The 16,897-nt window shown below is 39.7% G+C and overlaps 1 protein-coding gene across 1 annotated transcript; it reads left to right on the top strand.

Annotated features, from left to right (window-relative positions):
- Positions 1–3,179: 3,179 nt before the first annotated feature.
- ubiad1 (UbiA prenyltransferase domain containing 1) lies at positions 3,180–15,848 on the top strand. The gene is made up of 2 exons (XM_020519373.2): positions 3,180–3,883; positions 12,127–15,848. Exons 1-2 carry the CDS (start codon positions 3,376–3,378, stop codon positions 12,609–12,611), a joined length of 993 nt encoding a protein of 330 aa, XP_020374962.2. The 5' UTR covers positions 3,180–3,375; the 3' UTR covers positions 12,612–15,848.
- Positions 15,849–16,897: the final 1,049 nt, after the last annotated feature.

Genomic DNA, 16,897 nt, shown 5'->3' with positions numbered 1-16,897 from the left:
GTAGATGGTGGACAGGCTCTGGTGAATCAGGAGGTGAGTTACTCACCGCAGTATTCCAAGCCACTGACTTGCTCTCAAAGCCACTGTATTTATGTGGCAAGTCGAGTTGAGTTTCTGGTCAATGGTAACCCCAAGATGTTGATAGTGGGGGATTCAGTGATGGTAACACCATTGAATGTCAAGGGGCGGTAGTTAGATTGTCTATTATTGGTGATGGTCATAGCCTGGCATTTGTGTGGTGCGAATGTTACTTGCTGCTTGTCAGCCTCATCATGGATATTGCCCAAATCTTGTTGCATTTGAACATAGACTGCTTCAGGCAATATCCTGAGGAACTCCTTCAGGGGTGTCCTTGAGCTGAGATGACTGACCTTCAACAACCACAACCATCTTCCAATGTGCCAGGTATGACTCCAACTGGCAGAGAGTTTGCGCCCTGATGCCCATTGATTCCAGTTTTGCTAGGGATCCTTGATGCTACAGTCAGTCCAATGAAACCTTGTCGTCAAGGGCTATCGCTCTCACCTCATCTCTGGACTTCTTTTGTCCATGTTTGAACCAAGGCTGTAATGAGGTCAGGAGCTGAGTGGCCTTGGTGGAACCCAAACTGAGCGTCACTACTGCTGAGCAGATGCTGCTTGATAGCACTGTTAATGACACCTTCCCTTTACTGATGATTGAGAGTAGACTGATGGAGCAGTAATTGGCCAGGTTGGGGTTTGTTCTGCTTTTTACATACAGGACATAACTGGGCAATTTTCCACATTGTCGGGTAAATACCAGTGTTGTAACTGCACTGGAACAGCTTGGCTAAGGGAGAAGCAACTTCTGGAGCACAATCTTCAGTATTATTGTTGGACTGTTGTCAGGGTCCATAGCCTTTGCAGTATCCAGTACCTCCGACCATTTCTTAATATCATGTGGAGTGATTCGAATTGGCTGAAGACTCGTAAACTGTGATGGTGGGGACCACTGCAGGAGGCAGAGATGGATCACTCACACAGAACTTCTGGCTGAAAATTGCTGCAAATACTTCAGCTTTATTTTTTGCACTGTTGTGCTGGGCTCTTCCATCATTGAGGATGGGGATATTTGTGGAGCCTCCTCCTCCAGCGAGTTGTTTAACTGTCCACCACTATTCTTGACTGGATGTGGCAGGAGTACTGAACCTAGATCTGATCCATTGGTTGTGGGATCGCTTAGCTGTCTATCACCTTTTGCTTATGTTGTTTGACATGCAAGTAGTCCTGTTTGGTAGCTTCATCAAGTTAACATCTCATTTTTAGGTAGGCCTGATGTTGTCCCTGGCACAGCCTTCTATAGTCATCATTAAACCACGGTTGATCCCCTGGCTTGATGGTAATGGTTGAGTGGGAGGCCTGCCAGGCCAGGAGGTTGGAAACTGTGCAGGAATACAACTCTGCTGGAATTGATAGCCCACAGTGCCTAATGAATGCCCAGTCTTGAGTTGCTAGATCTGTTTGAAGTCTGTCCCACTTAGTACAATGACGGTGCCACACAAGACGTTATTCTCAATGTGAATGCAGGACTTCGCCTCCCAAAGGACTGTGAGGTGGTCACTCTTACCAATACTGTCATGGACCAATGCATCTGCAGCCGACAGATTGGTAAGCACAAGGTCAGTATGTTTTTCCCTCTTGTTGGTTCTCTCACCACCTGCTGCAGACCCAATCTAGCAGCTATGTCCTTTTGGACCCATCCAACTCAATCAGTAGTACTGCTGCCAAGCCACTCTTGCAGGTGAACATTGTGGGTGAGGGGTTTCAGTCAGATAGATTTTACAACATTTTTTTTTATTACTAGGCCAGTGACATTAACACTATGCTGCTGCCTCCCCTCAAATGATCATGTCACCCACTAACCAAACAAGCCCTCAAAAGGTGACACTGATCAAATAGACCAATTGAAAGTCAAGAAACAATAACTTTTAAACAGTGTCTAATATAATTGTCCCAAGGCACTTCATAAGAACATCATCCTTTAATTTTCTGCACTAGGATTTGTAAGGTTCTATAAAGGAGCATCTTGAAGCAGAGTTACAACAATTCTAAATATTTATATTGCCAGGAATGCCACTGTCTCTCAATTTTTTTCTTCTACATTGTTCATCTCACAAATGTACTGTTTAACAAACAGAAAGCTTGTCTCAAAAGAGTCTTATATTTGGCTAAGCAGTCTTTAAATAAGGACAAAAAAGCTATTAGAGATAAGTTTGCAATTTAGAAAATAAATGTTAAAACCATCCGACAAACATGTTCCAAAAATATAAAAGATTTAGAATAACAGGCCTATTGGAGGCATTAAAAGTATTAGTATACACCCCTGTTTAAAAAAAAAACCTTTTCACATTTTCCGCCTCTGATGTGTAAATACAACACTCAGAGTGGCCTCAAGTCTTTATTGAATTATAGTAATGTTTTCCATTTCTGTGAAACAGATGATCTACCATAGGTAATCAAGCTTTTTAAAAACCGAAAGAACTGCGAATGCTGTAAATCAGAAACCAAAACAGAAATTGCTGGAAAAAGCTCAGCAGGTCTGGCAGCATCTGCGGTGAGAAATCAGAGTTAACGTTTCGGGTCGAGTTCTGAAGAAGGATCACTCGATCCGAAACGTTAGCTCTGATTTCTCTCCACCGATGCTGCCAGACCTGCTGAGTTTTTTCTAACATTTTCTGTTTTTGTAATCAGGCTTCTTGTTGTGGTGTTACGTTCTGTCTAAATGCTGGAGTTTTTTCTGAAATGCGTTTCTTTGCTCATCAGTTAGAGATATTGTCTGACAATGAATTATAAGTACTAATAAAACCCAAAATCTATCAAACTTCAATTCTGGAACATACACCAGAAAACTTACAAATAGCACCGAAAGATTTTTTTATAACCTAGCCGCTTGGAATTTTACACTTAAATAATCATAACGGATAACCATCCATGTATACTTACTCTCTTGTCGTATTACAATAAATAAAGCATAAATTCTTCACTTCAAAGTAAATTGACTATTCTACTCCATATAAGCTGCCATATTGAAAGGAAGTGATCTTCAGACACAGCGCGCAGGTGATTGACATCTGTGTGAACCAATCAGGTGCGCTACCATGTGCTGGAGGGCGGCTCACCATGACGTTGGCGAAGGCGAGTCGCAGTCATCAATGCGCATGTGGGTGTGCGCGAGGGAATTCCGTTACAGTCGCACGGACCATGGTCTTCTCCCACTCCGGACGGTTGAGCATTTGCGCATTTGCGCATGTGTAGCATTTCGGTTTGAGTTCGTGACTTCCCTGTGATATGGGCTTGCTGGCCGATGGCGGTTGTCATCCGGTGATTATTGGAGAGTAGATGAGACGGGCCGAGGATGAAAGAGAATGGGGAAGCTAAGCAGATGGAAGTGGACGCCGAGTCGAGAATGCAGATCCCCGCTGTGGACAGGGAAGCGGTGCAGGGTCTCGGCAGGAGCTTGAAGCAGAAGTGCGCCGCATATGTGCTTGCACTGCGGCCCTGGAGCTTCAGCGCCTCACTTACCCCTGTTGCCCTGGGTACGGCCCTGGCTTACAAGAGCCTGGGCGAGCTCGATCTGACCATTTCCCTACTGGCTGCCTTGGCCGTGCTGGCCGTACACGCAGCTGGTAACCTAGTGAACACTTATTACGACTTCAGCCGGGGCATCGATCATAAGAAGAGCGACGACCGGACCCTGGTGGACCGGATCCTAGAGCCACAGGACGTGGTACGGTTCGGAGCCTGCCTCTACACTTTGGGCTGCCTCTGCGCCTGTTTCCTCTACTTTTTGAGCAAACTCAAACTTGAGCACTTAGCTCTGATCTTCTTCGGCGGCCTATCCAGCTCCTTTCTGTACACTGGAGGTGAGTAAGAAGGAAAGAAGCAGGATGTTCCTTTATTTCGCTTTAGAGACCTTTAGCTGGAGCGATTCATATTTTGCTCTGAAGAAGAATAGCCAGACTCGAAGAGTTAACTCTGTTTTCTCTCCACAAATGCTACCAGACTTGCTGAGTTGCTCTGGCAATTTCTGTTTTTGTCTCCGATTTTCGGCATCCGCGGTTCTTAATTTTAATATTTTGTCGTTGTTTTGTTATAGAGTCATGCAGAACAAAAACAGATCCTTCGGTCCAACTTGTCTTGCGTCAACCAAACATCTCAATCTGACCTAGTCCCATTTGCCAGCATTTAGCTCATATCCCTCTAAACTCTTATTCACATACCCATCCAGATGCCTTTTAAATGTTGTAATTGTATCTGCCTTCACTACTTCCTCTGGTAACTCGCACCACCCTCTGCGTGAAAAAGTTACCCCTCAGGTACTCTTAACTCTTTTTCCCCTATCACCTTAAATCTACGCCCTCTAGTTTTGGACTCCCCAACAGTAGGGAAAAGACCTTAGCTATTCCTCTATCCATCCATTTCTATTAACTCACTTTTACTGCTTGCTCTTATGGAAAAATAGTTTTGAAAGTGATACGGCTGGTTTCTGTTCATGCCTAGAGTCCTAAGAAGCTATCTGAAAACCACATGTATTAACTTGATGTCTTTTAAAAATGTATTTTGGAAATCTGAAACTGTGGGTAAATCAGTATGAATGAGAGAGAGAGACAATTTTCATCAAAGCTGAATTATTTTTATTTCAAAAGAAACAGTGATTGGCCAATAATGTTGCTATCTCCTTCACTTGTTTTCATTTGCAACTTCCTTGACTTCTGCTTTTTTTGTTACCTACTGCCACAGAAGGAAATGAGATGCAGAATGGCTCAAATATTTCTACCATTAAGAATGACCAATTTCTATCTCGTAGTTTAACTGACAATTGCCATTTTTTTTCTGTAATTATTCTTGTGACTAAAAGACAAATTCTGCACCCTAACACAGTTTTCTATATTAAATTGTAAGAGAAATTGTCTCATCCCATAATAAGCTGGGAGTAACATACCTGATTCAAAGGAGGAGAGGCTTGAAAACTTCAAAATCTGGGCTAAGAGGTATTCTGGAAAATAGAATTTAAAAAAAGACAAGAGGGAGGTGGCAGTATTGATCAAACAAATTATTTCACTCTCTGGAAAGGCATGATGCAGATGGATTTAGGATAGTCTTTTCATAGAATTGAGGCGTGGCTTGCTACTGAGTATGTACTAGGCCGCCAGACCAAAGGAGGTAGAAGAGCAAACAACAGAAATTTTCAAGAACAGGAAAGTAGTAATAATGTCAGGCTTCCTTTATCTTGGGATATAGACCAGGATAGTGACTGTAAAGGGCAGGAAGTAGGAAGTATTAGGACTATTCCTCTTTCTGATTAACGTCAATAATATCAAAACTCACCATGTCCTTTCAGTGTTTCCAACCAAATGAGACTTGGTAATGTCATAAACAATGAACATGCAACAGACTTCTAGACAATGAATATTGTTAAAATGTGGACAGACCTCTGGCAGATGAAATTTAATGAACAGACCTATGATCTTAGGAGGAAGAATGAACAGATTTAATGTCAAATAAATTGTATGCAGGAATAGAAGGATAAAACTTTGAACGTGGCTTGGGAAACTGCGAAGGCTGACAAAAGAGCATGTGGCTTCTTGACTTTAATCTGGGGCAAAGCAAGAAATGGCAGTAAACCGAAGTAACATAATAGTTAGGTCTCAGGTGAAGTATTATCCTGGTGATAAAAAGCAAAGCCTGAGAACAGAATGGGTGTGGCCCGAGAGTAACTGTACAAGTGGACAGCATCAAAACTGGATAGAGGGACAAATGACAGCAAAATATTGCAAAGAGCAGAGAATGCCTAAGGCCCCTTCTGGGCTACAGCTAATTTTGGACTGTTTTGTTCAGTTTTGATTACCACACTTTGCCAAGGTCTAATCATTCCTGCAGAACTTACTAGCTAGATTGGAGGAATATGGGTTATATGGAAGTAGTGGAGAAACTGAACTCTTGGAATAGAGGCGTTGGGAAGATATTTGATAAAGTTATTTGAAATCATGAATATATTTGAGGAAAACAATAAAGGACAGACAGTTTTTTGATGGGAAAAGGATGAATAACAGGATTTTAAGGTCATTGCAAATGAACCAGGTGACCCGAGGAGTATTTTTTTGGTTAGTTTTTTTTGGTTATGAGTATGTCGTTCAAAAGTAACATTCAAAAGATAATTTGGCAAATGCTTGAAAGGAGAAAATTCTTACCGCTGTAAGAACTGGGACTATTTGGAAAGCTCAATTGAAGAGATGTGCCAGACAGGTTGAATGCCTGCTAAGGGTATTCTTCCAAGATTCCTTTACTTTTAAATTGGCAGGTATAAAGAGCAAATATCAAGTCTGTATTTTAGCTCTTCCCATATACTAAATCAGTCCTTAGTTATCCTGTATTTTAATTCTTAAATGCTTAATTTTGAAACTAAATTTCAATAGAAGAGAATTAAGATGTATTCTGTCCCACCACTTGTAATGTGCATTTGCAACAGGTTTGTAATTTTTTCCATCAATTCCCAAGTTCATGAATGTGCAACCTTTCGCAAAGTAGTCAAGAACATTGTGCTGTAAATATATATTGCTGTAAGTATATTAACACACAAGCGTTATTGTACAAATGATTTACGTTTTGCAATAATGCTAAAGTTGTACTGAAAACTTATCCTGAATTGATAAAAATTCAACTACAGAGAGGCAAACCTGCTTGATTTTCCATTTCTTTGTTTTGCCTGAGTTATTTTCGACTTTCTCAGTTTCCTTTGTTCCTGAAATTCACTCTGTACCAGCATATGTCTGCTTCAGCTCTGTACTTCCTGTGTGCTCACACCTTTCCACATTTATGCGCTTTGTTCTTTGTTCTGTCACTGAGGTGCCCACTTATGAGAGAGCACCAATATGGTGCTGTCTATTGAAAACGATGAGAGGAGCAACAGCTGCTGCTGTTTCTGGGGTGTACTGGAAGTGTAATTGACATTACTTGCTATATGGTATAGGTGGGATTTGAGGTTACTTGAATATTGGCTGGATGTGAGTGGAATTGTCATGAAAAGGGCAGGGCTGCTGACATCTTTGGACAGCTCCGCAGAGAGAGTTACCATCCTTCCCACTCCCATTCCAGTACAGGGCAACAAATTAAGTGTCATAACAAAAAAAAATCAGCAACATTAAGTTACAGCTCATCAATTAAAGCAACTTTATTTGAATGCAACGTATAATGCAACTCCCAGCAATTGCATGAACAGTCGAAGGAATGCAAATAATGTGTGCATCTAGTTAAATCCAAAAGCTGTTTAAAAAATCAAAGTTTCATTATCAACAGTAGCATATTCATTCATTTCTTACTTTTACCATTATCATCCTATTTGATGCCAAGTAGAAAATAGCCTGTATAAATAAGAACGCTGCTTTAAGATTTATTTCCTTGATTCCAAAGATGAGCTAATCATTTTGGGATTTGCACAGTGGGAATTCCTGCTCTGCCATAGCTGTTCCAGCTGTGTAGAAAAGGGAATTTTTTAATGCATGCTTGCATGACATATTAACTGTGCATCAGTTAGCAGTATATTAGATCAGAAGAAAAGGGGGATTTATTACAGTGATTTGTTTATAGCTTAATTATTGCTCATGTTTTGTTTTAACGTTCCAAGAGGTGGGGCAAGAGTGAAAGCTTTGGACATAAAGGCAGCAGTTGACCATGTGTGGCATCATGGAGACTTGCCAAAATTAATGTTAATAGGAATAAGTGGGGAAGTTCTCCACTGGATGAAGTCAAAACTTTAATAAAAAATAGGTGGCTGTGTAGTTAAAAGCCAATTACCTCAGTCCCAGTACGCGTTCTAAGAGTTCCTCAGGACAGTATCCTGAGTCCAGTCATTTCATCTGCTGCATCAGTGACCTTTCTGCAGAAGTTTGTTGCTGATTGCACGATGTGCAGCACCATTTGCAACTCTCCAGATACCAAAGCAGCCTGTGTCCGCAAGCAGCAAGACCTGGACAATATTCAGGCTTGGGCTGAAAAATTGCAAGTGTTATGTCATGTAATTACAAGGCAATGACCATTTTGGACAAGAGATAATCGAGGTTTCTCTCCTCCCCTTCAAAGGCATACCATCAACGTCTTGGAGATAACCACTGACTAACATAAAGACTAGTCAGCAGGTCACAGGTTTGGAATTCTTTGGCAAGTATCTCTTCTGATGTCCTCTGTCTACAAGCTGTGAGTTAGGAAATACTCCTTATTTGTTTGAGTGAGTGGAGCCCCAACAACACCATCCATTACAAAGTAACCCAGTTGGTCAGCAATCAGTCTAGCGTGTTTATCCCCCAAACTTGTCTACTGTAGCTGCAATACTTACCATTGAAAAGATGCATTGCAACAACTTAGCAAAAATTTCTTAAAAGCAACATCCAAACCTGTGGCTTCTATGACCTAAGAGAAAGCAACAAGTGCAAGTTTCCTTCCAAATCACATACGGTCATGACTTGCAACTATATCGCTGTTCCTTTGCTGTTAATGGATCTTACACCATATGGTACTTACACCACATGGATTCCAACAGTTGAAGGATTCAAATAATCAGCACAATGAAGGACGGACAATAAATGTTGGTATTGCCAGCAATGGCCACATTCCATGAATGAATAAATAAAAGCTGTTGAGCAATTATTATAGTAGATCTACATAATCTAAGTTGCTCAAAATTGAATACATTGTGTGTTTACAATGTTTTGGGACTTAAACATTGGGACAGATAATGTCTTTATTATCTTGCAGGGATACTTAGTGTGTGTTGAAACCATGTTGAATCACATTTCTCAAACTCGAACATAACTGAATAACAGGTAGTCAGTTTCTGAGGTTTTGTTTTGGTTAAATGCTATTGAGTGACTGTGTACCTGAGTGTTACCATCAAGTCGAGAGGGATGAATGTATTTCTGTCTTTACTGCTGAACTTAGTAGAGTCTGAATTTCTAAAATGATGTGATGTCCCAATTCATTACAAGTTGGCCATGTAAACATAAGCAATTCAGCTGGATTTCTTCAGAGAGCAACTAATAAGTTTGTTTTAATATTTTAAAACCTCCTTTCATAAAAGGGTGAATGTTATTAGATTAAAACCATCTCAAATCCCACAGCATATGCACACACTATCCTGCAAGTTGCTGTGTTTGCTCGCATGTTAAGGTACAGTAGAATTGGGAAAAATGTTAAAGTCCACAAGAAAATAGATTTATTTTCGGCTGTTGGTCTTGAAGTTCCAGTTGAGTTGTGGCCAAGCTGGTTGAGACAGTTTCGTTTAAACTGTAGTTTGTAATTTCCGGAGGGAGTGCTACAGGATTTGAAGTGCATTTTATTTTAGAATTCTACATCTATACTTCAACTTGTAACAGACACAGGATCTGAGCTTGATAAGACTGTTCGAAGAGGGCTTCTGTACTTTGATTACATCCTAAGGCTGCATTGATGTTACTGCCTTCTGTAACAAACGGACAAGCTTATAATTTTAGTTCTTCACAGGGGAGATTTTGTTTAGTGTTGCAAATCACTGGGCAAGTGCACTGTCCTGCTACTCCCAGAGTCATCACAAAAGTTAAAGATTCTATAATATGTTTACAAAGATTCCCCAATTTACCTGATTTTCAGGCCCAGGTTGATAGCACAGAACAGATTTCCGTACTTAACAAACTGCCCACATTTAACACGACTAACTAAAATTGTAAACAACTTAGAAATTCCCCCTTACGTAAATGCATGCACATGTATACACATACAAATGCACGGAAAAAATACATGGAAGAAGGAAAATTTAAAGCACTTCAGTAGTCTTTGTTCACAAGATTTGTTTAGTTGGTTCTTAGAGTCAGAGATGTTCAGCTCTGAACCAGATCCTTCAGTCCGACTCGTCCATGCTGACCAGATATCCTAAATAAATCTAGTCCCATTTGCCAGCATTTGGCCCATATCCCTCTAAACCTTTCCTATTCATATACCCATCCAAATGTCTTTTAAATGTTGTAATTATACCAGCCTCTGGCAGCTTATTCCAATCATGCGATGCCCTCTGCATGAAAACGTTGCCCCTTAGGTCCCTTTTAAATTTTTCCCCTTTTGTCCTAAACCTGTGCCCTCTAGTTTTGGTGTCCCCCACCCCAGGGAAAAGACCTTGTCCATTTACTCTGTCCGTGCCCCTTATGATTTTACAAACCTCTATAAGGCCACCCCTCAGCCTCCAACGCTCCAGGGAAAGTAGCCACAACCTATTCAGCCTCTCCCTTTAGGTCAAACCTCCAACCCTGGCAACATTCATGTAAATCTTTTCTGAATCCTTTCAAGTTTCACAACATCCATCCTATAGCACAGAGACTAGAATTGCACTCAGTTTTCCAAAACTGGCCTAACCAATGTCCTGTCTAGCCACAACATGACCTCCCAAGGGTTCAGGCCCGAAACGTCGGCCTTCCTGCTCCTCTGATGCTGCTTGGCCTGCTGTGTTCATCCAGCTCTACACCTTGTTATCTCCTATACTCGGTACACTGACCAATAAAGGCAAGCAGACCAAATGCCTTCTTCACAATCCTATCTACCTGCAACTCCACTTTCAAGGAACTATGAACCTGCACTCCAAGCTCCTCTTCAGCAATACTCCCCAAGACCTAACCATTAAGTGTATAAGTCCAGCCCTGATTTGCCTTTCCAAAATGCAGAACTTCACATTTGTCTAAATTAAACTCCATCTGCCACTCATTGGCGCATCGATGAAGGTCTGGCAGTACTCTTCGATAATCGGCTTCACTGTCTACTAAATCTCCAGTTTTGGTGCCATCTGCAAAGTTACTAACTGTATCTCCTATGTCCACATTCAAATCATTTATATTAATGATGAAAAGCAGTGGACCCAGCACCAATCCTTGTGGCACACTGCTGGTCACAGGCCTCTAGTTTTGGACAAACCAAGATGAACCAGGGAAAAAGTTGTGGCTGTAAGAGTTGCTCCTTTTTTTTTGTTTTTGAGGTATTTTCAGTGTTGAAGCTGACTTCCCTGAATTTTAGAATTATAAACTGTTGCATTGTTTTGGAACTTTGGTTCTGGTTGATTAGAAGGTTTCTTCTAGGCTTTCTTTTTGAATGTTTGCAAGAGACATAGGGTGGCTGGTTCACTATAAAAGATCTCTCTAATATATCAATTTTGAAAGATCAAAACTTATAGCACTTGCTGAAGAACAGACAAACTGGTTTTCTTCACCTTTTAAAGTAGGTTTTGACTGCAAAGAACAAGTACAACTGTTAGGGATCAGATCATTCTCTGTTTTATTCCCAGCCACAAGCTGCCCTGTTGCTTGAGAATCAATCATATGGTTGTTGGTGAGCAAATAGCTTTTGTCATCAATAAATGGCTACCAGTCCATAAACCAATCAACTTTTGTTTCAAACCAAAGCTCCATCATTAAACAACACCTCTGCTCCAGTTATTTCGCCAACACTGCCGTAACCCAGAGCTATAGAAGTGTTTGTAATGAATATAGTAATATTTGCTTTCAATCCATGCAGCAATCTTTGCAAATCATCTGTATTAAAACAGTTTTTTTTTCCACTTCAGTCCACAGTTTGTGGTGGAGAAGGGGGGGTGGGGGGAGGGGAGAGAAAGCAACAAAAAGAAAAAGACACGGTCTTTATAAGTGATGGTTGTTTATTGGCACAAATTGGAGGTAATCAATATTAATGAAAGAATTGTGATCCCTCCGTTGTCAAATCTGTCTGGATACCTTGAAACAAAGGGATTCCTTAGTTTCTCTTTGCATAATGGGTTTTGGGTAACCTCCTTTGTTCTTGCCTTTTCCGCAGGTCTGTTGTTTCAGTTTCAACTATCTTAATGCAAATCAGTTCCTTAGCAAATGTTGTTTAGGCATTTTTTTAATTGCGTATTATGCTTAGCCAACTTTCATGTCATAGCTTCTGCATCTGTTTTTAAAACCGTATCCTGACTCACTTTTTTAGGTTTTCTTCTTAAATAAAGTCCCATCTAATTCAGTGGATGTAATTAGATTAGTAGTCCATATGCTGTGTCACAACTTTGTATGTGGGTATACTCAAAATTTATTCTAAATCTTTTCTCTTTTTGGACTTGCAGGTATTGGATTTAAATACTTTGCTCTCGGTGATATCATCATTCTGATCACCTTTGGACCATTAGCTGTGATGTTTGCCTATTCCGTGCAAGTCGGTTACTTGGCCATTTCACCACTACTTTATGCAATTCCTTTAGCACTCAATACAGAAGCCATCTTGCACAGTAACAATACCAGAGACATGGAATCTGATAAGCAGGCTGGGATTGTCACCTTTGCTATCATTATTGGGCCAACGTTATCTTACATTGTGTATAACATGCTGATATTCGTACCCTATGTGATATTCTGTATATTAGCAACTCGATATACAATCAGCCTTGCATTACCACTTTTGACTGTACCTTTGGCCTTTTCACTTGAGCGGCAATTTCGAAGCCAATGTTATGCCAAAATTCCCCAGATGACTGCGAAACTGAATCTTTTTCTCGGATTGTTCTATGTTTTTGCCATTTTGTTAGCACCATCTGGAAGTTTACCAAACTAAAATGGCGCAGACTCCTTTTCTATATTTCAAAAATCAAAATTGAAGTTGCTGAAGCTTTCTTAAAGTAGAAAAGCTGGAACAGTACGTGTTCTAATTAAGTCTCTATTCCTTTTAAGCAAAAATTTGTGAACATTTTGCAGCTACTCCAACTTCCACTCCTTAGCAAACGTGCAGCTTGCATATGAAAATTGATTGGTGCGCAGTGTGCTTTTTAAACAACGGTTTTGACACCAGGAAAACAGCTTGCAAATGTACACAATGGCCCATGTTTTCAGTGTCATCATTGGTGGGAAACTATATCACAAGTGGATTTAAACTCAGGCTACATTAGATTTTGATTCATTAGACCTAATCCTTTGTATAGTTTGTTCTTGTGTATAAAATCATGGATAATGAAAACCCGAATTGGTCATCCAATTTTTACATCTTGATAGCTTTAATTTAAGCATTAACAAGTTAATAATGGAGGACTGACAGCTTGAAAATGGCTTGTAATATAATTTCATTTTGGTGACAGTTGTAATGGACAAATTTATTTGATTTGCACAATTGGTGTCTGGCAATGCAAAAAATGTGAATTTGTAGTACACATACAGATTTTGTACTGACAAAACTGGTCCTAGGAAGTAACTTCAAATATGTGACCTCTATCTAATTTGAGAGAACTTCAGTGTTGCTTTTTTGCTTTTGTTTGAACTTAATTGTAATTGCATTTTGTTACTTTTTTTATTCTATTATAAGCTGCACTGTTTATTCATAAGGATTGATATTTTGAAGTTGTGTTCAAAATGCACAAATTTAATCATAAAAAGGAGATTGAAAGGCAGGTAAGCTGCTTGGCAAGACTTTGAAAGGGAAACTCGTAGTTTGGAGCATGAAGTATTTAATATTTGTCATTTTACTTTGTAAAAGATTTCAAATGTCTTTGCATTAAATTTTAAGGGAATAAATGGATTCTTGTTTACCTTTTACACTCCCTAGAGTTAGCTGTTCAATTTAATTAACAACCTCTTGGACAGCTGGGAAATGTGTTGGGCAATGAGTGGCCAAAAGCTACTACTTTTGCCATGCTGCTTGTTGGCCTACTTCGTGAGGTCCAGTGATCTTTTTGTCGTTATCTAAGTCCGAGTTGCCCCAAAGTGCAATTTGAGTTCATGAGCTCCACGGCAGCTTTGGCTACCTTGGAGTTTTGTCTCGCCACCCTCCCTTTCCTGTGGTCTCTCAGGTCTTCTTCCGCACTCTTGCATTTCTCACTGAGAGGTCATGATTATTTTCAAGTCTCAAAATCATGTCACAATTCGAAGGTTTGGAAAGCACTGATTTAATTAGTGAGTGAGGTATATTAGTTTTTACAATCAACGTACTGAATTATGCTGTTGCCTTTAAATGTGAAGAAAAAGTGCCAGCAATGTAAGAACTTTCTCCTGTTCAAACCTCCTTTTAGAATCACAATGGCAGTAAAATTGAAAAGCCTCATAATTTGCAGGGAAATAAACATTTTTGGGACCATTTGATTTAGGACAACTAGTTAATTTGTCCGATTTCATACATAAAAGCTTGGTATTTCATTATTTTGAGGATCTCATTTTTAGAATTCTAATTTTATACTTTGGACCTAATTCACTTTAAACTTAATTCTCTCCATTTGAAACTTGCTACATAAGGACTTTCTCTTGTATTGTTTGAACATCAGTGGAGTATTTCCATGAGAAGTTGTAGAAATAGGCATCTGTTCCACCCCTGGATGATTTGTCCTGCAGAAGATTTCTTTTCACGAAATGATTCGAGAAAATACTATTGATGTCAAATAAAGAGAATGGTCTCTTGCCCTTGAGTGCATTTTTTTTATTCAATGCAAGGATGTTTTCATGAAGAAATGTGTTATATTCAAAGATATCCATTTCCCACTTTTAGGAAATGTTAATAATTGAACTTTAATTTCTGTTGCCTTAAATAATTAGTGGCAGAAAGATGCTTTTCAGAATGGAGGGCTGAGACTAGTGTTCCATAGGGATCAGTGCTGGGATCTTTGTCCGTGGTCTACGTAAAGGATTTGGAAGAAACAGTACGCTGGTCTAATTAGTAATTTTGTGGACGATTGTCAAAGAGTATAGCACGATATAGATCAGTTGGAGGCATTCGCAGATGGAGTTTAATCCAGACAAATGCAAGGTGTTGCATTTTGGAAGGTCAAGTACAAGTGGAAATTATACAGTGACTGGCAGAACCCTTAGGAGTATTGATATGCAGAAGGATCTGCCTGTGCAGATTCACAGATCGCTGAAGGTGGCAGCATAGGTAGATAAGGTAGTAAAAAAGGCTATGACATGCTTGCCTTCATTTGGAAGGGGCATTGAGTATAAGGATAGATAAGTTATGCTGCAACTTGACAGAACTTTAGACCACACGTGGAATATTGCGTATCATTCTGGTCACCACACTACCAGAAGGATGTGGATGCTTTGGAGAGGGTACAGAAAAGGTTTACCAGGATGTTGCCTGGTATGTGGGATTTTAGCTATGAAGAAAGGTTGGATAGATTGGGTTTGTTTTCACTAGAATGCAGGAGGTTGAGGGGCAACCTGATAGAAATTTCTAAGATTGTGAATGGTGTGAATAGAGTGGAAAGTATGAGGCTTTTCCCCCCCAGAGTGGAGGGGTCAGTTACTAGGGGACACAGATTCAAGGTATGGGGGTGGGGGAGTTTAAAAGAGATGTGCAAGGCAAGTTTTTCACAAAGGGTGGTGAGTGCTTGGAATATGCCAGAGGAGATGGTGGAAGCAGACACAATAGCAGCATTCAACAAGCACCTGGACGATTACATTAATAGGAAGGGAATAGAGGGATATGGATCCTGTAAATAAAGATAGTTTTAGTATGGTAGGGCAAAATGTGTTGGCGCAGAATGAGAGGGCTGAAGGACCTGTTCCTATGCTGTATTGCTCTTTATTCTAATTAAATATTGAACTGACCCTTATGATGTAGTTTTTCTTTACTTTGTCTTCGATCATTTACATTTTTATTCAAGTGGATAAAGATTTGAGATGCAAAATATATCCATGTTAAGATAAGTTTGTTAATTCACTGTGCTGTGGGGAATACAAAGCACACCATCCCCTCTGCCTATGAACAGACTTCCCGATTCATAGCAAACAAAAAAGAAATTGCTGGCGAATTGCTGGATAGCATCTGTGGAGAGAAAACAGTTAATGTTTTGCGTCCAGTAACCCTTTGTCAGAACTAACTTTTGTTTCAGATTTCCAGCATCTGCAGTTCATTGTTTGTTTTATTTTTCTCCCCTGTTTATGGTTGTTTCTTTTATTAAAAAAAACTTAAGTCTCACTTGCATTGTGGTAACAGTTTTTTTTATCACTTGTTTTGCTGCTCAATACATTGTAATTCTTGAAGTTCATTTCTTGACCGAAGGGCAATTTCCTCCCATTACTAATAGTGTTACTAAATTGCACAATGAAGTTCAATTAACTTGGGCTCAACCATTTAGAAACAAATAATAAGTTAACTGAGTTTTCAAAGGAAATTTGATTCTTTTTAAATTGTGGATACTTTTGTCAAAAAATTTCCTGACAAAATGGAGAGATTCCAAGAGAGTTTATAAAGATGAAGAAATCCTCTCAACTTTGGGGTCTGTTTCTTCTCTATCCTTTCCACTGTTGACATTTGCTTATTCAAACATTAACCATGGATATGTACCAAAAAAGAGTTTTCTGCTAGTGTGGTTGTCTACATGAAGCCAAATTTGGCAGATTTTCAAATCATACTGCTCAGGCACGTCTTTTATTTTAGCAGTTCCAGCATCCCAGAGATTTGCAAACACATACAATCGGACAGAAACAATCTTCTGTTCATGCTGATATATTAACCCGACACAATTTGTTGTCGGAAAATTATAAACCAGTTCAACCCAAACAAATACTCAACAAATAAAACTGACAAATGATGGGAACTTAATTTCTAATTTGTGTTTGGGACAGGTTACTGGGCTGATGGCTGCTTTGTTTTTAAGTACTTTGAAACCTTTTTTGGAATGGATTTGTCTTGGGGAGTCCTTCCCACACACTTCATTCTCCACACACCACATTCTCCAAAACGCGTGAAGAAAAACTAACCTTTCCTAATATCAATATCTATTCTGATCTTTTGAGACTGTCTGTCCACAACAAAGTTTATTGTGGAAAATAAATGCCTATGATATAGGGTATAACATTAGCATTGGCAGAAGATTGTTTTTCACCAGCCAGCCAAAGGCTATAGGTTGGCAGAGTGTG

This window comes from Rhincodon typus, chromosome 31 (assembly GCF_021869965.1).
Source record: "Rhincodon typus isolate 14 chromosome 31, sRhiTyp1.1, whole genome shotgun sequence".
Taxonomy (NCBI): domain Eukaryota; kingdom Metazoa; phylum Chordata; class Chondrichthyes; order Orectolobiformes; family Rhincodontidae; genus Rhincodon; species Rhincodon typus.
Note: the sequence above shows the minus strand (reverse complement) of the source record. Positions and strands in the feature narration are given on the sequence as shown.